Source organism: Bombus vancouverensis, chromosome 8 (assembly GCF_051014615.1).
Source record: "Bombus vancouverensis nearcticus chromosome 8, iyBomVanc1_principal, whole genome shotgun sequence".
NCBI classification, from domain to species: Eukaryota; Metazoa; Arthropoda; class Insecta; order Hymenoptera; family Apidae; genus Bombus; species Bombus vancouverensis.
In genome coordinates this window covers 15,831,607-15,856,260 of record NC_134918.1, presented here as the reverse complement: position 1 = coordinate 15,856,260, position 24,654 = coordinate 15,831,607, and the positions used below count along the sequence as shown (strand labels likewise).

The 24,654-nt window shown below is 35.8% G+C and overlaps 1 protein-coding gene across 1 annotated transcript in view; it reads right to left on the bottom strand.

The window, feature by feature from the left end:
• The window catches only part of LOC117153417 (uncharacterized), a 102,626-nt gene that overhangs the window by 18,506 nt on the left and 59,466 nt on the right, over positions 1 to 24,654 (bottom strand). The window contains exon 2 of the mRNA XM_076620943.1: positions 8,933 to 9,035. Coding sequence (XP_076477058.1) covers positions 8,933 to 9,022 — 90 coding nt within the window. The 5' untranslated portion in view covers positions 9,023 to 9,035. The remainder of the gene's footprint in view (positions 1 to 8,932; positions 9,036 to 24,654) is intronic.

The following is a 24,654-nucleotide window of genomic DNA, read 5'->3' as shown; positions in this document are numbered from 1 at the left end:
ATGCAAATTGTCGTATGCAAATTTGAATATTTTCGATAGAAATATTATTTCACTATAATCAAACATCAAATTAACAAAGTAAAATCACTAAGTAAGATAAAAATATAATGGTATTTAACTAGTTGCGTTAAAAATACATACGATATACCTGTTTATAAATTTAATCTACATATTCCTCTAAAATTCTGTATTATTTTACGTTACTCAGCTACTTAAAATTTCTTTCTATATTTATCGTCCAATTTCTTTCTAATATGCAATTAACGATCAACTAAGTACAATAATTTTTAATTCAACAAACATCTTCATACGCGTCATTCGATCGTTCATCGATGACGCTGATCGATGAAAGAAAAACGAATGGAAAATTGAACTTCCTCAACTTGCAAAACAGCTTTATTCATACGATATACGATGAAACAGAGGAGGAAGATATTTCTCAGCGATGCAGCTATTACGATTACCTGGCAGTTGAGTGACGTTACTCGGCTACGCAGATTATTAAAGATATAATTCTCCATGTTGGGTATAACAGTTTCTTTTTCCATCGAACTAACAAGGATATCGAATTACGACAGACAGGATAATAGCTTAGATCTTCGTAATCGTCTTTTAACGTAGCGACTATAGGAAGGGCGTAATTAAAGAATTACATAAACTCGCATTTCGACAGACATCCTGCCGAATCATATTTCTAACTCTTCGTTTACCGGAAAAAGCAACAACGATCGATACCAGGCAAATTGTTCCTGCTTCGTCTTTATTATTCTTCGTCCTCTTCTCCTTCTTCTTTCTCTTGTCATCGTGACGATGGTCTTTCACATGCTTAAACAAACATAAGCGTTTGTTGATGAAAGAGAAAACCTGTCTTCCTTCATGGATGAAGGTTTAACGTGCGTTTTATTATGGGAAATGGACGCTCCTTGAAGTCTGATATGTAAATTTAAATACCTGCACGTTTGAGTTTTTCAAGACATTTTAAATAAACTCTGTCTATCGTCTAGCTCTAAACTATTGTGCTTTGTCGTGTTCGTATATTTTATTCTCTTATCTGTTAATTTTTTTTACAGACCGTCAACATATTGTAATTAAATTTCCATCGTCCTGTATCGTTCTATTCGTAGAAAAATATCGTTCCGTGTCATTTTAGAAATTTAGATACGTCTGCCATTTTACAATATTGAAATTAAAATACTTTCTAAACTAATGAAACTTTGATATAAACAAATCGACACTGTTTTTTTATGAGAAACGACAAGTTACATTATTATATATTAAAGAATGTAAGATCTCGTTTTAAAGAACGTAAGTTCTTGGTCAGTGACCTGGCTTGACCTTAATGCATCCACGTGGAAACATTCTACTTACATTTTCCGATGTCTCCCTCGACCTCTCGTAACCCTTAAAAGCATTCTATTCCTACTCATAACATATTCCTTCAAGTATAGTAGATTATCGTCAACCGTTCTACATACGTAGGTTCTTTAAAAAGATCATAAGATTTTATAGGTTTTTAGTGTTTGAAGAATAAAAAATATTTAATCAACACATGTTAAAATATCAACATCCCGACTATCGAATATTGCTGATCAAGATATCGTTGATGTATATTATTCGTTGATTGCTATATCAAATACCAAATTTCATTTCACTCCAATATTCATTTCGTATTACTGACAAAATTACTGTAAATTATTTCTTTGGCAAAATCATAGTCAAAATGTATTGACTGACGTTTCAATTACAATCTCGTTCCAATAACGATTCTTTATTTCTTCAGAAACCATAAACATAATTTTCTTGTTAATATTTATTAAATATATATATACAATTTGCTCGTTATTTGTCAACGACAAAAATTACAAGCATCGATTTCACACCATCGCTCGACAGACTTACGAAACAAAATTATTAAAAAAAAAAAAAAAAAAAAAACAAATCAAAAGCCGTCAGAAAAACGAGCCACGATGCAAATGCACCGCGAAGTCCGATCGAATTTCGTGAAATTGCAACCGGTGCAAAAATAACTCGACCTCGTTCGCGATTCGATCGATCGGCCGGACTTTCCGATCGCGGAAAAAGCGACGCGAGAAAAATCGCTCCGTTACGGCCTCGATTAACACCTTAACGACAAAGCATACCAAATAGTATCTTAACTATTATCTGTGGCGAATACGAATTAACATTTTACGCGAAATAATCACACTGCAGACTATAAACACCAGGATGCCAGTATACTTGTTACGTTCATTTATTACGTAGACTCTAACAAATAACATTTTTCGCTATGTGAGAACACACACGACGCGAATATACGATGACAAATTTATAATAAGATAATTATATAATATAAAAGCAACGGAAAGCATACAATTTGTTCTAAATATTAGTAGAGTCCTTTTGCACGACAAATTACAAGTTAGCTATGGATCATCGATTTGTTTTTATAATTTTTCGTTAAAAGGAATAATCAGAGATCTTGTATTTTGCAAAATCTTTCTCTTCAAATGTTGTTCATTCTATCGGCAAACTGTAACTGATAATTTTGCTGATAATACAAATTTCACCAAATATTATTTTAAAGACGATCCACGTGTCCTAATAATTCGTAGTTTAGTTTTCTTTACATTTTTATACGAATTTTTACTTTCCTTTTTTCGTTTCCCAGTCTCCTACTTATTATGGAGAAAAGAGTTTTGTATAATTATTTATTACCGATAGTGTAACTACGAATCTTATTTTGCCATGTTACGTAAACGCTTCGACTTTGGCGAAAAAATGCACAAATGTAATATTTCGAAAATAGTCGATTCAAAATGTTGAATACCTTTTTCCATCCTATTTAGTTATTGTGGCAGGCAGTGAAAGGATTAAACCTGTTTCCTTACGGACGTATTTCCTTTTGTCGTACGTAATGACAAAAGTCTCGAGGCAAATGGCTGCTAGAGGAGCGAAACGAACGAAATTATCCGCGATGAAAGGAGTAAACCGTGAAACGACAACACTAACCTTCGCGAACTAGCAAAAAGCAAGCAGAGAAGGGAAATAAAATATATTTCCGCGTCACTTAGGACTTAGACGATCGTTTGCCGGTGCATCCGCCAGTCTCGCTAACTTTTTGCATCATCCGCTGTCAGGACAACTGATTGTTGAATGGAGACGGAGAAAAGATAGGGGATAATTGAGACGTGCGTTTATGGCATTTGAAACGAGTGTGTATACACTCAAGATTTATTGGGATATACGTATGTGTAAAATGTTTCCCAGTTATATCATGATCGCTTGGGTCAGAGTAACATTTAGAAGCGGATGTTGATAAATGTAGATTTATATTTTTATCGCCAAGATACTAAAGTTTGTTTCCAACTAAATTACGATTTTCCTGTTTCTTCGATGCCTATATACATACCTGGTTGATTATATCAATTGCACGTAAATTTAGTTATTGTCGCAACTATATTATAATTATTCTCGTGAGTCTTCTTAACACTTTCGTTTATACTAATGAAACATATTCGAACTTCGTTGTACGTTTATTTTGAGTTCAACAGTTTTGAAAAATTTCCTCCAAAAATAGCATACTCTAAACTATTATATTTCGAAAAAGTCTTTCTCTGCTTTGTAATTCTTTCATACTTCCATCTGTGCTAATGAAAGAACAGTGGACGTTTATTATTTATTTATGAAAAATTTAATCGTACAGAAACGTATAAGCTGCATATGATATGCAAGAATATAGGAAATATTCGAAGAAAATTATATTCCTAAATATAATATTTGGAGGATGAAGTAAATTTCTGTTTAGATTTTATTTCCTTAATTATATACTCGACAATCTAAATTTGCATAAACATCCCAGTCTACTAATGAGACTCACTCGAACTTCATCGTGTTTCTGCATTAACAGTCTTCAGAAATTTCCTCCGATAATGCCATATGATAACCTATTTCAAAAAATCCATTCATCACCGATATCGCAATTCGTGTCTTCTGCAAACTTCATCAATTATACGATCGTTAAGAAGTAAGAAGTCCAGCGAATCGTCGAGAATTTTCAACTTAACATTCCACGTCGGTTGGCAGACCTAAACGCGATTAATCGATAGCCGTCCGACGAGCGCGGTTTCAGGCATTTGCGAAATGACATTTAATCGAATCGACGAAAAGGAAAGGAGGTGGAGGAAGACGGTGAAAAAAGAATTATTATGACGGATGTCGTAATTTCTTTGGTCGGTGCATGGCGCATCGGTCGCGCCATTATCCGGTTACGCTTCCATGAACCCAGGACTGTTTTCACTTTTACGCGACGTATTATCATAAACACCGCGATCAAAATGATGGACCACCGTCACGATCCACTTCGATTCGTTTTTCAAACTCACTTGTGGTTTGTGCGTCGTTTGGACCACAATTTCGTAGTCGTTCTGGTACGTTGATGCGTTTTTGAATAGGCAAAAACTTTGAGCTTCTTGTAGGTTCTAGGAAATAGGTTCGAAGTTGCTTTTTTAACTCTTTCCTGATTATGAACATATACAGGGTGGTTGGTAACTGATGGTACAATAAAAATTTAAAAATTTAAAAATTTAAAAAATTTTAAAAATAACGTCAATCGAGACAACGATCTACAGTGAGATCCGTTATGACGAGACGCGATAAAGTGCACGCGTACCGACCGAAAATTCAAAGTCGATTTTCTCGAAAACAAAGCCTCGAACGAAAAATTTTTATTCTATATTTTCGACTTCTTTTTTCGCGTAGAATCACCTCCTTTCCGTTTGTACCACCAGTTATCAACCACCCTGTATATATATTTATAGCGAAGATAATTCGAAAAATATGGAGGACTGAAGATTCCAATCCTATTAATTCTTAATAATTATATAATAACTCTCGATACATTTCTTGAAACCATGAAAACGTAGTGCGATAGACAAGAACGTATAACATGAAACTTTTATCGTAGTTGATCGATGTATCGTGTGCTCCTAAATTTTCAAATATGAGTCTATTCCAAATTCTCGATATCTTGATTCGCGCCATCGTAAGTTTTATCCTGTCGTATGAAAGAGAACGTTCGAGACGTTTCTGACGAAAGTTGGAGAATACATTAGGTCGATCAAAAGGATCTTCAGTTCTGGCGTTTTTGAAAAAGATATCGATTCGATAGAATCTCACTTATGCTTGTCGGAGGACAAACAGTTTATACAATAACATTTCGCCAATTTTTCCCACTGCCTACTATTTTTCATTCGTCTTATAGGAGTTGGCGTTTAGATGCGTCGGTTCAACTGGCAGAAAATCAGTTACTCTGAAATTAATTAAAATTTCGTTCGAGCAAATGGAATTCAGCTAAACGAAACTCTAACGTTACACATCCATTTTACAATTTCTCGCGTCGGATCCAAGTCGACCACGTAGACTCACGCATTACAGCTGATCGACGATTTAATGATCTCGTGACTCGACATTACCCCGTGGTATACATCGTGGCGATTAAAGCTACCAGGGGTCGATTGAATCGGGACGCGACACGATGTTCGTTCGCCGGGCATTAAGCCGTGTCGTTTATAATGAGCAGCGTCGCGATTAATTAGACTCGCGCCATATTGCCGGGTAATTAATAAAGCCTCATCGGTGATTACGATAGAAGCGAAGGGTAACATTTTATTCAGGGCCTGGTATATCTGCTCGGTCGATCAAATTATGTTAGAACGGCCACCGTGGCCCTGCCATCGCATAACATCTGTTTGTTCGATAATTCATGAAGCTCGTCGCGAAACATTCTGCTTCTGGTCTCTCCGCCGTTATTTTCTTCCTCTTCCAGACTCCCCTAGTTCTGCTTTCTCGCACGTCTTTCTCTCTTCTTATCTTATTTCTTTCCCGCGTTTTCCTTTTCGCGTCTCCTATGCATTAGCCTCCTTTAGCGATCATTAACTTTGTCACTAGGAGGTTTCTGCGTGGTTTCTTGGCTTCCTATTTTCATTTCGTGTACGGAGGGTTGTGTTATACTGATTTTGAAGGAAGATAACATTGATATATACAGTAACAGATGTACGTGGACTAAGTAAATGAATTTTATGTAGATGAAGGGCGCGCGATATCGTATTTTTGTAAGTGACGAATACCGATCGGTAGATTACGAATGTTCGTGCATCAACGTTCAGAGATATATAAAATGTATACGTAATACGTGAAAATATGTAAAATAATCAAAGTAAAATATTTTGAAGGTGAAATGTAACTCTAGTCGGGTTATATTCGGACGCGCAAGAAGCTAATTATTCAACGATATTTGATGACAAAAAACTGATCGGTCAGCTGAAACGGGAAGTCGTCGATTACTCGACGATTATATTATCGAAACGAAGTAACCGTTAACCGGTGTAAGTTAGAACAAACTAATCTAATCACTTTTGTAAGAATATAGAAAGGCTCGATCCTGATAGTATGTCTGCTACTTAAATGGAAAACTGGCGTAAAAAGTAGCGTGGATCTAATCCTTGGATCGGGATAAAGGCGAGTTAGTTGATCGTTACGTTTCATGACAGGGAATTATTAAGAAATCTCCGGAGAAAGGTAAGATTGTGGCAAAAACGAAATTACGCTGTTTCGTTTATCCGTGATCACATTACAGAGAGAAAACACGTGATAATGTCGCAAATTCTTCGCGATGATGTTCTTCGCCATCCGATAACAAAAACTTGTCTTGGAAGACAGAAAGAGAGAAAGAAAGTTAAGCTTACTTTATTATCAGAAAATGTGTATCAATATTAAATATATATAGCTTCTTTCGTAATTGAAGTTCATACGCGTTCACGGTTTATTGATCTTCTAAATGTTGGTTATTACAGAAGAATTCTCTTTAAATTTTATTGCAAACCAGCAAAGAAATATTGTAGGTTGTTCAACTCGGAATGATAGATTTCTCAGTCGTGTAGAAAGGTTTGCAAGATTTAGTGTTCGAATATATATCGAATAATAATAATTAGAACATGATTAGCGATTTCTTTCAATCATTTTATTGTGAATTGTACCTATGGGTGTAATCGTTTCGGCATTTGTAAATTAACGTTTCGAAACTAAATTGATCGTTTCCGCTTTTTGTAGATTCGTTAATCTCAGTAATCTATGTAATTGACATTTAACTTTTTAGAGAAAAGATTGAATAATGAAACAGCGATAGAAAATTCGTTCGAAGGCAAAACTTCTGCCAAAAATTACGCAATCACGATACAGGTGAAACATTGTGAAACGATTTTTATGGTCGTTGAAGCGTGGAATGGGTAGATATAAAACGTCGACGTAAAGATTGGCAACGAGGCCGGATGAAAATCGATTGCAGGTGCTCGAAACGGCGCGAAACCAAAGAATTACGTACGATCGACCGATTCTGCGTGACCGACAGAGCTTTCCAATTTCGATCACCTTTTCGTCGATCGGCTCTATAGAAGAGAAAGGTGATGCCTTTCTAAAATGTACGATCGATCGCCTCTGATGAAAATCGATCGCAAGAAACCGGAAGTGAAAATGCATTGCCACGATACTACCACGCAAACTTTTTGCTTGGTGAACTGTGTTTTGTTACCTTTCTCCGTTAATTAGAGTGGCAGTTATGATGGAGCGGAAACAACGTCGATAAATGAATAAATTGCAATTAAGATAGTAGAAGGATGTCTTCGAGAAAAATGCTAGGTAAAAGGAGAGATTATGGAAAGATAGTTAAGAAATAAAAAAGCTTATCGAATAATGTGACACGTTTATGGTGAAAGATGTGTGTCAAGGAATATTGTGACGGGAATGTATGTAGGAGGTGTAGAATAAAAGAAATTTATATCGGTTGAAGCGTAATCTCATAAAATTTTTATAGTATTTTTCTCGACTGTTCACTTTTCTCTCCTTTTTTATTTTCTTGCTTTTATTTCACTCTTATAGACGTTATCTTATTTCGACGATCAATTCTCTTCATAAAATATTCGATAAAATCCTGAGTCTATTGATAATTTTTAAAATTCGAAAAGAACTGCTTCAATTTGAAAGATCCTAAGTTGAGAAACGATTCGGGAAATGGTTAATTTATTGATCCAGATCTTTAGAAGGATCATTGGACGGAGAAAGGCGATATCGACGAATCGATCGATCGAGGAAGAAAGAGAGTCTGTGCAACAGACTTTCTTTGGTTGCTTCGGTTTCAAGTAGCCATTTGTTTTAGTAGTATGTACTATGCTTTCTGGGTCGTGCCTCTCACTGGCCTATACTCACTCTCTTGGCAAAAGTGACTATTGAATTTGCAACCCACCACCTTGTACGGTGAATGGGCTATCGATTCCGGATCGAATTTGTTTCTGACCTCGACAAGGATACCGGAGTCGGAGCTGAGTTAGACACCTGCCTTCAAAATAATTTTATTAAGTTGTTAGTTGCGAGAACCTTTACACAATTCTGTTGACGATAAAATAAGAGTTCAAATATCCGATCTACTACTTTAACATATCAGTTCATTCTCAATCTTCTTCTAATTCTGTTCCTGATGAATTTAAGTTGTTCAGATTGCGAGTACCGTTTCATAAAATTGCAGTTGCGCGCAGAAACTCGAAGAATTTGTCGAGAGAGAAACAAATTTAATTTGGTGTTGGAGTATTTTTTTTTAATGTTTATTCAGTGTCACAGTGTACATTTACTACTTTATGTTGAAATAATATCGATTAGATTATAATATTTGCAACTGGTCATCCGCAAGGATTATATGTCGTTCGAAATTTATTATTAGACGAACCAAATATAATTTTTCTTTCCAATCTGTTTCTCTTATTTTAATTCAGGATATGAGATAGCACAACTGTAATGTATAACGTTATGACTAATGATACCGACATCGTATAATATCGTCATTGAGATCGTATTCATATAGTAGAAATATTGCAGAAGCAATTACCTCGAGCTGCACGCCGAAGAGGTCTCGCGATCGACCAGGTCTTGAGGTTTCTAACTCCTGCATTTCGGCTTCTCTCTCTGCCAGTCCCATTTCTCCAAAATATCTGGAACATAGAAATCAAGAACAATTAAATTTACTCGTAATCTCTTACTTTTCCGTTATACAAAATTCTAATTTAATTCGATCTAAAGTGTTTCGTATATTCGTTGGCAGAAATAAAATCGTCGCTTTGTTCTTGCTCGTGTCTATACAAAAGAATCGCGATTATTCGAACTGATAACATATGCAAAAGACTTATTTATTTTATAAATATTAATGTTAACCACACAGAAACAAAGTTTATCGAATTAAAATGTAACAGTTTCTTTTACAATCTGTCTTATGGAGGACTATTCTTTCTAATTTTCCATTAATCGATATTCCGATAATCGATCGTCCCATTAATCAACGTTTTGCTAATCGAGGTTCTACATACAGAAAATAAGAGGTAAATACGAAATCGTTGAAAGGTTATGATGTAAAAGGAATTGAAAGGTAACTTATTCCGATATATGTACGTGTACGTATACACGATGAAATGTATTATTCAGTGGTAACTAAAAAGATTACAAACTAGGAGCCCATACATAGATTAAATCTACGCAGTCCTCGAAAGTGTGCATAACAGAACAGTAAGTCTGTACATAGTTTGGAGATCGATAGAGATCTATGTTGTTTCGCGAGATAGATCGAGATTCGGTTGATCTTTTGAAACTGGTGTTATATAGCAATGGAAGACAGGTTCTTCAGGTTGATTATTTGTATAGAACGTATGACTTGTATTGCAGTGAGACAGGTTGCATATTTCGTGTTATGCAACGTACATATTATCCAAATTCCTGTAATTAAACGTAACTTTTTATTGCAACGATTGAAATAAAAATTATAATAAGCTTTCTGTTATCATTGAATTGTTACAATGTGCTACATAAGCATTGAAAAAAATTGATTTACATAACGTTATAGAGTAGAGTGACTATGAGTTGTCTCAGTTTGCTCATAATTGATATGCATTCTATAAAATAACGCATGCTTTAAAATAAATTTGTAAATAAATTACCGCATCTATATCATATACGTGTACATAAAATATACGACATTTAGATACGTTGTATAATTATAACTACTGCTGTGGATTTGCAAATGGTAGAAAAGTTAAATCGTCACGAGTACGACATCACTGTGTTTAAAGTATTCCATTATATAAAGCGTTCCAGTTTTCGATGAAATTATAGACATTTTGAGAGTTATTCGTCGGAAGAATAATAATTGCTAAGAGCCATCAATTATTGATACCCATTACTGATTCGTCGTGAACAAATATTAGAAAGGAAAAATTCACAATGAATATAAATGAGGTACTAGAAGGGAAAAAGCTGTACAAACTACAAAATATTTCGTTGAACTTTAATAAAAATGATAAAATTAAATTTCAGTAGAAAAATTTCTGTGTTTTCAAGTGTTCGGACACATCAAACATACGAACGGTGTTTATATCACCGACACCAAATCCGATCGATAATAAAACTCAGAAAACAACTAGAAGAGAAGCTGCGTAACGAGGGTCCGATCAGAGAGCGAGAGATTAAGTGGTTAAGTGAAACAACGCGCGAGTTTTGTACACATTGTTCGTCGGGATGAGTGGCCATGAATCATACGAGACAACGAGAGAACAATCCCTCGATGCTTGCAGGTGCAATTAAACGTCTCTAAACGTTGCGTGCCAAGCACAGCAGCAAATCAACTTCCTTCTTCCTTCTCTTCCCTATCTCACTGTCTACCTCCGTTCGTTTCATTCGTTCCTTTTTTTTTTATTTTGTTACGGGGACTGTTCTTAATGCAATTAGAAGAAGATCGGCGCGCGGCAAAACCCACGCGAAAACTCGTAACAATACAATGCGTCTCGCGGAAACAATGGATGCACTTGGAGCTTCTCGTACGCGCATCGACCTTAACGATACCGCCGACAGCGAGATTATTCGGTAATTATTCGTAATTAATTTCGCGGTGACGTTCGAACGACTGCGACTGCCCGGCATTGTCTGGTGGCTTTCACTGAATTATTTTAATTGCGTTAAAATCGATCGGATGTTCGGAGAAGATATCGTGCAATTATGGAAATCGATGATCGGACCTACAAGTAGCATTGCGGATAAAGCTTTAACGAGGGAACGAAGATTTATCGATACGTATATACGTGTAAATATTTGCAACGTGGAAGTGATAAGTTGTTACATTAACCGTTTTGTTGGTTATTTCACTCTTTTATTGATTGTTGATTTAACAAAGTAATTATTAACAGAAGTTACGTTTGATTAAATTATCCTCCGATGCGTCGTAATTCTTTAAAAATTATACGGAAAAAAAGGATGTTTCAAGTAAGTAAATGTTAATAAGTTTGGTAATAATTATCTTAAATTATATAGCAATGTGATATTAAATGATTCGTTCCTGTAGTTTTTTATTGCGAAGAAGCAAGTTTTTCTAAATATCTGCAACGACAATTTATCACGTTATACGTGTATAGTTATGGATCGTTTATTTTTTTATAGTACAGGTAATAATACATTTTTTTAAATATATTATGGCCGTAATAAACATATAGATGGAAGATTAGATATGGAGTTTATTGTTTTTGTGTAATAAGAACGTATGAATATTTATTAGATGCAGAGAAAGATTTCACATTTTGTTTTACGATTTGCAGCAGTACGTCAGATTGAGATATCCTAGCGTTCTGTAGCGTGTTTATAGCGTCGGCATCAAATTTTTAAAATATCGTGTCGTTTGTCATTTTCTTCGCGATATTAACTCAGAAAAGCATCGTGAATACAATGGCAGTCGATAAAGTGCATATTCAACTCTGCAATGCCCTTGCATTTTAATCTAATAGAAACTATGCTGGAGTTGTTGAAATCATTCTTTTTCCTACTCTTGACGCCAATGCAGTAATATTGTATATATATTTTATGGAAAAAATATTTTTGATACTATTTTCCTTATAAACACTTCAGTAACTGATATTCCGATCGATTGATATATTGCGATCCCGATCTGCCATAAAAAAACGAAATTATATGATATATTGTATGATAATATGTAATTAATAGGTAATTTTATAGAATTAATTTTATACATATAATTAACTACCGTAAACTTTATTATACCCACAATAATTGTGAACTATTATACGACATTTCATGTAATTATATAACAGTATATAATTTGATACAAGAAAAGATGATCAGCAGAATAATCTTATAAATGCCTTCATAAATTCTTTCACTTCACAATGGCTTACTTCGCACCTTTTATACTTAACTTCGTCCGACGAAATCAAGGTGAATAACTCTATTCGATTTCGCAGTTTTAACGACTCTGTTTCGTGTAACCAACATGAAAATGTCAAGCTGTCGCGTTAGAAAACCTTCACCGTGGTACTGCGTCAGCGATTGCGTTACGACCGGTAGATACCGGCAATTAGATTCTTTTTGTATGAAAGTTTCGTTGGCTATTTATCATTTCGCGTTCAATCATACTTACCGCGAAATACCGTGGAATTATAAGACTAGCTTTCCGCTTAATCGCTAGAGAACCATCTACCAACATTAGCCTTGCCCCTCATCTAACGCACGATCCGCTTATTATATTGAAATGATGCGCACCGCAGCTCGGTTTTCCACCTTTCCGACCAGCTTGCGTCTGACGAAACGTTATTTTGCAACGAGAACCAGCCAAGTTTCATACGAGTCACCATCGGATATTTTATAGAATTTATTCTCTTGGACAATTCGTATGTTCGAAAGTGAATCGGCGAGGAACAACGTTGCGAAACTTTGGCGCGGAATTTCGTAAAGGAAGCAACATCGCTTCCTGGACGCATCCTACTGTTACGAGATCGAAGAATGTTAAAGAAGTAGAACGTACGATGATTCAGATTCTGGCGTGTTTCGACTTAAACTTATCATTTTACAATCGAATATTTTATACGGCAAATTTTCCCTTTATTATCCTTTGACGATGGAGTATGTTTACTCTACCGGTTTGGTAAAAAAGATTTGTTAACCAGTTTTATCGAAAACAAATATATTTGTACTTCATTCAATTAATAATTTGTAAAAGAACAATAACCTATTACATTTCGATGGATTGTTTAAATGCTACGAATTCGAGGATTAAGGTATTAACGAGGAACAACACCTTGATGTAATAGATTGATTTTATCGGAGCCTGGATCCGTAATCAAATTAGTTTTGGTATCATTTCGAATTTTTATTCGCTTCTCCATCTAAAGCTTAAGAACATTTACACGGAAATTAGAAAGATTAATCAGTAGTTAGTTACGGCATTATATTCCTAAGCTTCTGAACTACTTGCGTTTGATTCGTTCGACCTTCGCTCTCTACGATTACTCATTCAAAACCTCGGAACACCTACTCGCGCATTTATCTTTATATTATCTACAAATCTACAAGTAAAATTTCTCTTAACATATTTACAATTTCATGTATTCTATAGTAATACTAATATATTATATGCCACCTTTTCGTCCAGACAAATACACCTACATAGATATTTATTTATGAACGGATCAACAAATTTGTACGATAATCTTTTTTAAGCGATCTAAATTACGATATAGCAATAACGCAACCGAGAACAAAGCAGAAAATATGTATTTCGTTGCCACATGTGAAATTTCACAAGCGCGTACAATTTTTCTGAATTAAATGAATAAACGTGAAGCGGTATTTATCGCACATCCACTTAAACGTAACATGATTCTAACATGAGTCGTATTTTGTTAATTATCGTTTCAACGGAAAATTTCATAAGCTTCAAATAGTAGCCATCAATTAGAAAAAGAAACAATGATAAAAATGGTAAAATACCATAAAATGATAAATGGTAAAACACGAAAGTACGCTTCAAAATCGCACCAAACAAAGAAATTCCAGAAATACGAAAGAAATTATCACATCACTAACCACCATATATATCAATAAACATTGATCGTAAATCAGAAAATAACGACGGCAGAATAAAATATAAATACCAGACAGATAATTCCAGAAATACGAAAGAAATATGGTACCACATTTCCAACTTGCTTGGTTAAATCCCAAATATTAAACACGAAACAGAAAGTAACAGTGACAGAATAAAGTACGAAAATACGCTTCGAAGTGGCACCAAACGGAAAATTCCAGAAACGTAAGATGCTCTAGCTAGTGCATGGTGGAAGAAGCGTGGGTTAAAGGCGGAAGTAAAGATGGTCCGGAGGTGGCAACGCTAACGGGATCACCGATACGGATCATTAGCGTCGACCGATGTACCTGCGAGCGTTCGACCGAACGCGACCACGAAATCGCTCGGGTTGTTCGGATCGCGACCAATCTTGAAATCAAGTTGGCTACATCACGTTGCCGGAATTTTCGCGTTTCGTTTTCCATGCCGTGAGTCACTGTAACTGCTGTTGCGAGATCCAACCACCGAGTGGTTGCGACGGAATCGCAACTGAGCGCGTTAAAACGATTTACTGAAATTACCGGAGACTTCCTCCCTATCTTCCTTCTTGTAGCTTTCTCGTCGTTTTCGTTCCGAACGTCGTTTCGTTTCCTATTGGTCCGTCTCATTTCGTTGCGACAATCGTTTATGCAAATGAAAATTCGCCACGTTAATCGACGTGACCGCTTTTCGTTTAGAAACCTTCTCCTTTCTTCTTGTTCGTCTAATTGCAAATTGCGACTAAAAATGAGTGTTCGTGGAAATTCGAGTGTTCGTTAGGTTATTTAATTGTAAGGTATTTGGTATTGTTTTATATATTTTGTGGAACAGATATCGTTGATGATTCCTTACCAGGTAAATTGCAGAATACGAATTCTGAAATGATATAACTAACGCCAAACTGTATCGCTGATAATTTAATCCTATTGATAGGAAAGAGGCAAAGATACTTCTCTGAGACGATACTTCTCCAGATTGAAAGGAGTATTTGTTTAGGGAACTTACAATTAGGAATTTGATTCCTCTCGTCTCTGTAAATTTATCATTGCTAACTATGGAAATTAAAGTTGTCGCAATTAAAAAGAAGTTCATTCGCAAAAGGATCTATTTCTTTATTGATAGATTTCCACTATCTCTGTCCAAACAAAACGATATACGAATCGTGTATTTTATAAAATTCGAAAAATTCTTCTCAGAACATAGATTCGATCCAATCGATTGTTTCAATGATAAAGGTTTATTTGCTGAGGAATATTTTCTCGTTATTAAATAAAGAAATATTTGCAATATTTCTGCCAAAATGGATCCAGTATTAAATTATTTTAGTTTAATAATCAATTAATAAATAAGTATTCTCTCCAATCTCTTGCCAAAAAAATACAAATGTCATATATTTTAAAGGATTCCAAAAATGCTTTATAAAATCGGATATTAATCGACGGAGTTTTAGGAAAGGTCCATTGCAGGACTACATTGCAAAAGAACGTGTTCTCCAACAATGTTGCAAGAATTCTCGTTTAATCCACCATGCTTAACCCAAACCACTAACTATCCTCCGCATTGTTAAATACCTTGTATTTCGAATAACCAATTTCAACCATTATTTCGCCACTTCGATATTCTTCGCACCTTTTACAAACTCGATACTCCTATTTCCAACACCCCATCAACGATACCTGAAATATTAACAAATCGACAGAAAAATCCAACGCTCTCGGAGAATCAATCCCTCCACACCATCAATCAAACTCACATCAGAATCATTCGGGGCACACCCACTCAACACGCGATTCGTCACGCGTTCGTTTCTCCGCCAGAAGTGCGCAAAAGGGGTTGAGACCGATGTTGACGCGTGAATTCAAAACACGCGTTGCCACGACGCTCCGGAAGCGAACAGGCCTCGTTATCGATTACAGGAAAAATTCTTTGTCATCAACGACCACTTCTACATATAAGGTGTCCCATGAAAATAAAAACCGAATAAATCCACCAATATGTCTGACGGAACATTGCGAATCTGAACGAAAGATCGTGTGTGCCTATCGCAAATCAAACTGAGCAACTCTACATTCCGTAAGTTTGTCAATTTTCTTACCCGAAGATGTGATTAGTCTTGAACTTCTTAGGAAAACAAATTATTTATTTTCGTAAGTTTATTTCTTGGAACAAACTGACATAAGCGTGCGTGAATTTCACGGAAATTCATAAAACTGATTTAACCTTCCATACATTCTTCTTCGCTTTTCAATTTATGCGGTTGATCGATATAGCTTCCGATTCGTTTGCTTTCCAGATAATTCTTCTTTACTTTGCCCAAGCGAAGAGTCGTTTTTCTTTTTTCCTAGGACACGTTGTACATGTGTCTAATATGAGAACGTCGATGTGCGCCTTTCCTTATCAAGACCACGTGTCAAACTGTACACGGATGGCAGTGGACAAAGTCAACGTTAGTTAGTCGAACATCGATCGTCGGAGCTGTCCTTTCTCCCAACGAAGATAATAATTAAAGTTCCAACGTCGGTGGCGTTTTGAACGGTTCCCCCCTCATCCCCGTTCCTGTCGTGTAAACAGGCCACGTACTACGCGTTTCAAGCCGCCCACGATGGATAAATAATAAGCAGCAATAACAACCTGCCAGGTAGTACGCGGCTTGCGCGTTATTACGTGCTGCTTTTATCTACCAGCGGGATCTCCAAGAGCTGTATCGCACCACCCTTCTTTCGTTTCGCTCACTTATCAACTTTTACCACGTGGAGACCCAGCCAGAACATCGCTGTTTGGTTTACGGCCGAGATTTGAGGAGACGCTTTTCGTTTTTAATCCTGCTATGATCCTTTTCATCTTTCTTCCTTTCTTTTTCGTATAATTGAGCTCGAGCTTTATTAACCCTTTGAAAGAAAGAACAACTTCACTTACAAATCCGTTGCATTATTGGGAAGATTTTAGAAGTAGCGATTACTTCGAAGTTTCCTAAGGTAGCTAAATTGTGAATAACAGTTAGGAAAAGTTAAAAATTCGAGAGTAGAAGATTTTGAGAAAAATGATACTTAAATAATAATTACAATTAATTCGAGGTATAAAATATAATTCTACATTCACGACATACACGAATAATTAACGAAATTTGCATCAGGATAAGAAATTTGTACGTTCATCGACGCTGTAAAGGTATACCGCATACAGTTGCTATAATTCAATTATATATTTAAACATAACATTAATAACACGATTAAACATTCGAAAATTGAGATAGTATATTTAATTCCAACACTCGATAAAATAGGTAGGTGCCACGGCTAAAACTCGTTAGTTGAATAATTCCAATATTACGTCAGCATCATGGTCCACTTCGATTTCCCTGTCAAGCGACAAAAATGTTTCCATTTCCGACAAACGAGCACGCGCTCGGGAAAATTCGTGAAAACTTGAAAATCTTGATTCGAATCTACTACTATCGATCGCATAATACACCGTATTTACAAGTGGCTGCTCGGGGCCGCGTGGTCGAGCTATCGCGATCGGTTGTCAGCGCGAAATTTCAGACGAAATGTAGGAAGGTTAGTAGTAACAGCAAGGAATATTTATTCCAAGAATTACGGGAGCTGTATTAGCGTGCACTCGTCCAGACAGGTTCCACGAAGGTGCATAGGCGGCTCTTATGCACGCGATGCAGTTCGTTACGTTAAAGCGGAGCATGTAAATGAGTCTACACGAGCTCTCCTCTTCTTTTTTCTTTTTTTTTTTTCGCGAACAGGTAGCCTACGAAGGGAAAAAGCAATCGGAATGCGCGTATATTTTTTTGTCTAATTAACTTTATACGATGCTACCGGTGTTGTACCTCGAAATTAATCTCGAGAGAGAAAAATAACGAGGCTTTCAGAAAGGATCACCGTTTCCAGTAAATTATTTGAATGTTTAGGCTGTATTTGTCAAGGGTTTCATTAACGGAGAGAGTAACGAGAAATTCTTATTATGACACTGGTCTTCCTGGAAGTAATTTTTGGAATCGAGAAAAAAAAGGAAGAGAAGGAAAGTAAAATTCATAGAAATTTCTGTTTCAATAAAATTTGGTATCTGCTCTATTTTATAGAATGAAATTTGGTATTAATAGCTGCTAGCTAAATTAATCAGTTATTTCCGTATGGAATACGATCAGAAGATACGTATAGCGTTCAAAGATACAAAATATCGAAATTAAAATACCTGTTATAATATTCGATAGGTGAAGAAAATTTTCCATTTAGGTTCCATTCTTTTAGTTATGTTTATAAAAATGTTAAATTACGTAAATATATGTAATTTAATCACCATATAAGGGAAAGGCTTTATAAGGCTTTTAAATTAGATAATCGAAATACACATAGCTGATAAAACTTTTGTATTTAATAAAAATGTAAGTTTACAGTCTTCTTGCGATCGTTGACTAACTTTCTACTTATCTTCGCTGTTTTCTTTTTTAGTTAGCGATTGGTAAACGTGAACACGTTTTCACTATTGTCCTTCTGCACGTCAACGTGTCTCACAATTCTTACGTTTAAAGATATACAAGAAATCATAGTATTGCAACACGTTTCTGTTCGTCGGGTTTCCTCCGCTTTTATTGCTGAAGCTAGTTAAACAAATCGAGATACATAACAATTTCAGTATACACCTGCAATTTCTTTTCATTTCTTTTAATCGAACTTACTGTTTGATCACTATTAAAGAACAAAGAGTATAATTGTAGGAAATCGTAAAATCTTCACCTATGCTTCTTATTCGCAAATTCCCAAATCGCACTTGTACGACGTCCACTAATTAATCCAACGAATTATCAGTGACCGACAAGAGATTCGATCGATCGGTGCTCCTCGAAGGACTCGACGCTATTCAGCAATGCTCGAGGATGACTCATCCGCTTGAACTCACACGAAATGACTTCCTCTCGTATATACCTGGCGGCGTTCCGTTTCGACGCGGAGGATCACTGAATCGCGCCGCGGAATCGCGATTCGCTCGCGTGGCGAAACACGTCCCGACTGTTTCCAATCGACTGGACTGCCGAGTGGAAATTAACACGAAATTCGATTTGTTACGGGCTTGGTAATCCGGCGCGGTTTCTGCTCACCGGAAATCGTGCGCGGCTTATCGAGCTCTGATGGACAGATCACCTCGAAGGCAAGTAATTAGAAGATTATTAAGCGTTATTAAGCGTAATTCTTACGAGATGAAGACGCGCAAGGAAGTTGAAAAGGCGATGTTGCGAGAGTGCCGGAGAAATCGAGAAACACGAGAACACGTTTTGCTTTTTCTTGCCTGAAGTTTTAGAAGCTTTTCAGCATTCGGTAGTTTGATATCGATCATTGATAAGTGGCAACCGTTGGTAATTTTTTATTTTTCATTTTCGTCCATTTCTCATTTCCCTAATTTACCGTTGTCCTTGATGTCGGACCGATATAACGGTAAAGGATCAATATAATCAGCAGATAAATAATTGAACTGCAAATTTTTTTATTAGGAATAAATAACAGATGGAATATATATTTTTGTGTATTTAGGTATAAGATTCTTTGAAAATGTTTGGTATGTTGAATGGCAGCATTGGAATTTTGATAGAAATCAGATGATTTCTTTTTCCAGTTTTAGATTGGAATAATTCATTTACAGATACATTAAATCATATGTATACAAACGTGTTAATGTTAATGCGTTAACTTTAAGCGAGAGATTGAGCTATAGTTACTTGTCTTTCATTTATGTAAGTTTATACTGAATGAATTTAAAAAAATACGGTCATTGAAATTCCTGTTCCAATTTGATAAGGATCGGTTAAAATTATTAGCAATAGAATACAGGAAAAACATATAAAGAGCGTGAAAAATAGCGCAGATATCTTCATCGTAACGTCGTTATATCGTACATATGATAACTCATAAAAGAAATCTGTTTTATATCAACTTTTAACAATAATATTAATGTAAACTCGATACAGTAGTTGAATAATATCGAGTTTATGTTCATAATTGAATAGTCAAATTTTGATACCTTGATTTTTATGATATTCGTTGGCGTTATATCCACTGAGAATTTTTATTCATTTATGAGAGATTTAGAAATGGTGAAAATTTAACTCAATTTTTACATATGGCAATTTTCATGATCTCTATTGGCATTATAACCGGACAGATTTGCATGCATTTATACAAAATAACCGTACAAGCGTAAAAGTTCATAAAATGTATTCTCATTTAAACTATAGCGATTTCTGCCGATTATTGCAAAGACAAAAAGGATCGAATCGTACAACAACACAACTGTAAAAAATAAATTTTTAATGTAACATTAAAAGGACCATAAATTATAGATGGTACCAAATAAGAAATTAGAAAACCATCGATTTAATCAACCCTGACATACTTTTGAAGGAATGCGTTTCCCTACTAGTGAAAACGAAAGACCGTTCCGCTTGAAGATGACGGTCAACGAACGAACGATGCACGCTGAGTGCAAAATAAGAGGGAAACGACAGAATTGTCCGACTTCTCCGAACGAGTCGAGTCCATTTGTGTGTCGTCAGGCTCGATTCCACTGCGCCAGATACCTAATCCTCTCACCTCGTTGCCTTTGGTTCACGGATCAGATTCCATCGAACAGCATTTGCATGTTTCCTAGTTCCGTGTTCGACACAGTGTATCGTTTGCATGCTCGTTTCATTTTCTTTTCGAACGCAATCAGGTTCTCACAGTGAAATTTATAAAAATCAAATAGTGGTTGATCTTTGTTTTACAAAAAAGTGAAATAATATCAAAGTAGTTTAATTCAAGATATGTATTACCTATCGGAGTCATTATGTGCTTCGTAGAAATCATTTTTAGTGTTCTTAAATTATAGCAGGTTCCGGTATGAGCTAAAAAAGCTAATATCTAAGTCCCCTGAAATATTTATATAAATGTATATTTCGCTAATTATACGATTAGCGTTTCTACGTTGCCATTACATTAACTTTCTAAACACATTACGGTATTGGAAATCGACACGAAGAGTTATAAATATAAAAGCTTGATAAATATCCTAGAATTTTTGTGGGTCTTTTAAATTCCCAGAAGAAGGAAAATTAAGCTTGAACATACATAACCACCTTGTCTATTAAGGATTAATCTATCTAATTGATCTGCTAGATCTGGTATATGATACTTTAATCGCCAACGTGTTAGTTCTAATTTGAAACAACTAATCTCAAAATAGCGATATAAAAGCACGCATTAATCTAAAATAAAAATATAATCGTCCTATTAAACGAACAGAGTCACCTCCTAAAGACATACATGACACATACCAATAATCTTCTTTTTTCTTCGCTCGGTGTTATCATAAAAATATTGAAAACGTGCGACAAATTAGAGACGATAAAAGCGATTCGACTATTACACGCGTTCGCATCCGGAAAGGAGACTCAAGTCCCACTCCGGACCCGCGATACTCCGCGAGAACACTGTGCAAACATTTTTCACCGCGAAACGACTTCCGGCGTGCTGGTTCGCCGAACGGAACGAGCTATTATGGCGACCGATGAACTTCGAAAGTGCAACGAATGTTCGCCGTAAACTCCGTCGCCTTTATCACAGTCTGCGTATCGTAGCGCTCTGTGTCTAACACTGTTGCTTTTGTTCGTAATTAAGAGTAATTAGACGTGCCACCGATGTAACTTGCTAGGTGCGAGCGTATAATTACTTGTAAAAAGGCGGATGAAATGGCCGCAGCTTAATAAAGCATGTCATTATCTTTGTCTTTCTCCTTTTCTCTATCTTGCCCCGTCTTTTGACCGTTCTCTCGACACTTTTTCTCGCATGTGCGCTCTTTTATTTCCGGCAGAGATGTGAGACGAGCGTGCAGAATCGAGGCGCCTTTACGGCCCTACCCCCTTTGAACGATTCTTTTTGCCATTTTTTTTTTCGTCTTTTAACCTCTCCCGCTATTCTTTCCATCCGTTTCTCTTTTAGAGTTTTGATGGGGCGATTGTTTGATCTAATTCGATCATTAGCGTATTTGTTATTGAACATTTTAGAAGAAACTGCACGTTAGAAAAGTGTAAGCTTCTGCATAAGCATAAGAATTTGCGGTGTTTGTCTTGAAACTTACTCCGTCTTACTGCGTGACAGTGATGAAAAATACTCTTTTTGATATAAGATGTTTTACAATAAAAGGAACAATCGGGAATATGAAATTAAATTATGCGTGTAAGATGTTTTAAAGATGTTAAATAAAATAAGGAGGATTGTACAAAGTACCGGGTAATTAATCTGTATGCGAATATTTTATCGTAAATGTTCATTAATTCGCATTCGTAATATCTTCGCATGCTCTTCTGTTCCTCTTCTCCTTCTTCTTCTCTTTCTACAATTAGCAACTTTACTTGTTAGCTGCTTCCTTTGTTTTTTTCTGAACTCAATCACCAGTGTGAAGAAAAAATGCAAGGCCATTAATAATATCGCGATACGACCTTAAGATTGCACTAAAATTAGTTGTAGAAAGGAAACACGATATCAAAAGTGAAAATTTATAAATATTAAATATTTCGTTATGTTACCTTAAAGTCAAATTTATTACCACAAGAACGATGAATTAAGAAATTTCGTCTTGGAATTAAAAGCTCGATACGTTACATGGTAAAATTACAGAAAAAGGGAAATTAATTTTAACGACGCTTGATTTATACCTTGCTTTTCTATCTATGAAAACTTTGCACATAAATTAATTCACCAGAAGCTTTTGATTTTAAAGTGACACACGATGCTCATAACTCATCCTTCATAAAGATTCAGATATCCTGGCCACTATAAATCTTTATCATTTCTGCTTGAATACTAAATTATTTCTCTGGTATGACAGAACAAAGCACAGACTGCTTCCGCGATAAATCTTTTTCTCTGAAAATATATGACCAAAAATTCTATTTAAATCTAATGATAATCCTTTTATTTACATGGAACAGTTTATCGTAAATATATGCTGAGTGACCCATAAAAAAGTCTTCGGTTCTACGTATTTTTAACTACATACTATTTAACACGTTCTGTATTTCCATATTCAAATGCAATAATAGAACTATTATACATGCATATATGGAGCAACGATCTTTCTCGCCATAGTGTCCGAGTAAAAATCCGTAGTTTAATAACAGCCAATTATTAACACCAAATCTACCTATGCTTCCTTTAAATTTCTTTCAACTACAGTGAACAGCCAATTCCGAGAATTCGGCCGCTTATTCCGACAAATTTTTGTGAAAGCACTTAAGCTACCGAATTACAGCGTGCGAACGATGCCGAGTGCATGAACCCTTGTTGTCAACGAGCCGTACGAGACCAGCTTCTGGCTGAGCAAACAAAAACTGCATAACTGTGCAGCGCACGTGCCGGTTGAGAAGTGCGATTAACATGACCGGTAACGGCAAGTGGGTCACGACTACGCTTGGATAAAGTCGACCGATCAAGAACACTGGCCGATCCGTGACCTAGACGCCTCGACATTAACCCGCCACGGTCTATTCTTTTCCAATGTGATCCTTTCGTGATCGCCGCGCGATTGATGCACGATTATGGACATCGAAAGTCCTACGATGATGACATCGTTGAAAATGATAGTAATTACAGATGCACAGAAATGGATCGATCTTGGAGAAAATCGTTTCTATTGGTTTCGGTATATGGTATGGAACGAGTGGACGTAGAAGATGCAACGACTTAGAATCGTGTTACGTCGAATTTATTTTGATGTAACTTTCCGATTTATCCTTTTGTATGATTTGACTGAGACTAACTTGTCATTGTATACTTTGTATATCTTACAGGTGGAGCCTGTATGTTAGTAATCGCTTGAAATGTTAGGTGTCTGAAAAAATGTTTGAGTCTTTATGCAATGAATTTATTAAATCATTGAGTTTAAGAGTATGAAGTCTCTGAAGAAGGATGATGTTGCTCGGGTTATTCGTAAATTATTTCAGCTCAATAGAATCAATAAATCAATTAGAATGCATCAAATAATGTGCACAGCCGTATTAGAGAAACAGTAAGAACATGCTGAAATATTTACAAATAATTTCAACATAAAACGACGCGTTTCGACAAAATTCCTTCTCAAAATTATTAAAAATTGGATTTAACTTTTTGTAACGCGAACAGTCACGGACATTGAAACGTTTTATCTATCAGATTATGGAAAAAGATCTCTACCAGATAACATCGTAATCCTCGCACAGAGGAAATGCAACGTAACATTCGTAATGCTTGCATAATCCAAGTGCACGCGATCGTCCATAAATCGCTCAATCTTTCTGTTCGAGATATTATTTATGGCCAGAGTTGTATTTTCACCGCTTACACCCACGGAGGTTTAGCTGTCAATCCTTTACGTGAGATTACGACGAGCTGTCGCGACGATACGTCGCACAGTAGTTCAAAATAAAAGAAAGTATCTCTTTGATTATTAAGTAAACATATATTTTTCATTATAATTCCATCGTTACGTCGTACAATGGACCAGAAGGAAAAAGTTATTTTTGGACGTTAAGTAGACAGAGTTTTTTTTATTATAATTCTATTGTCGAGCCACAGAATGACTGAGTATAGAAAAGAATGATTCTGTTTAGCGTTGAGTAAAAATTGTCATAGCAATTCTATTATTACATCGCACAGTAT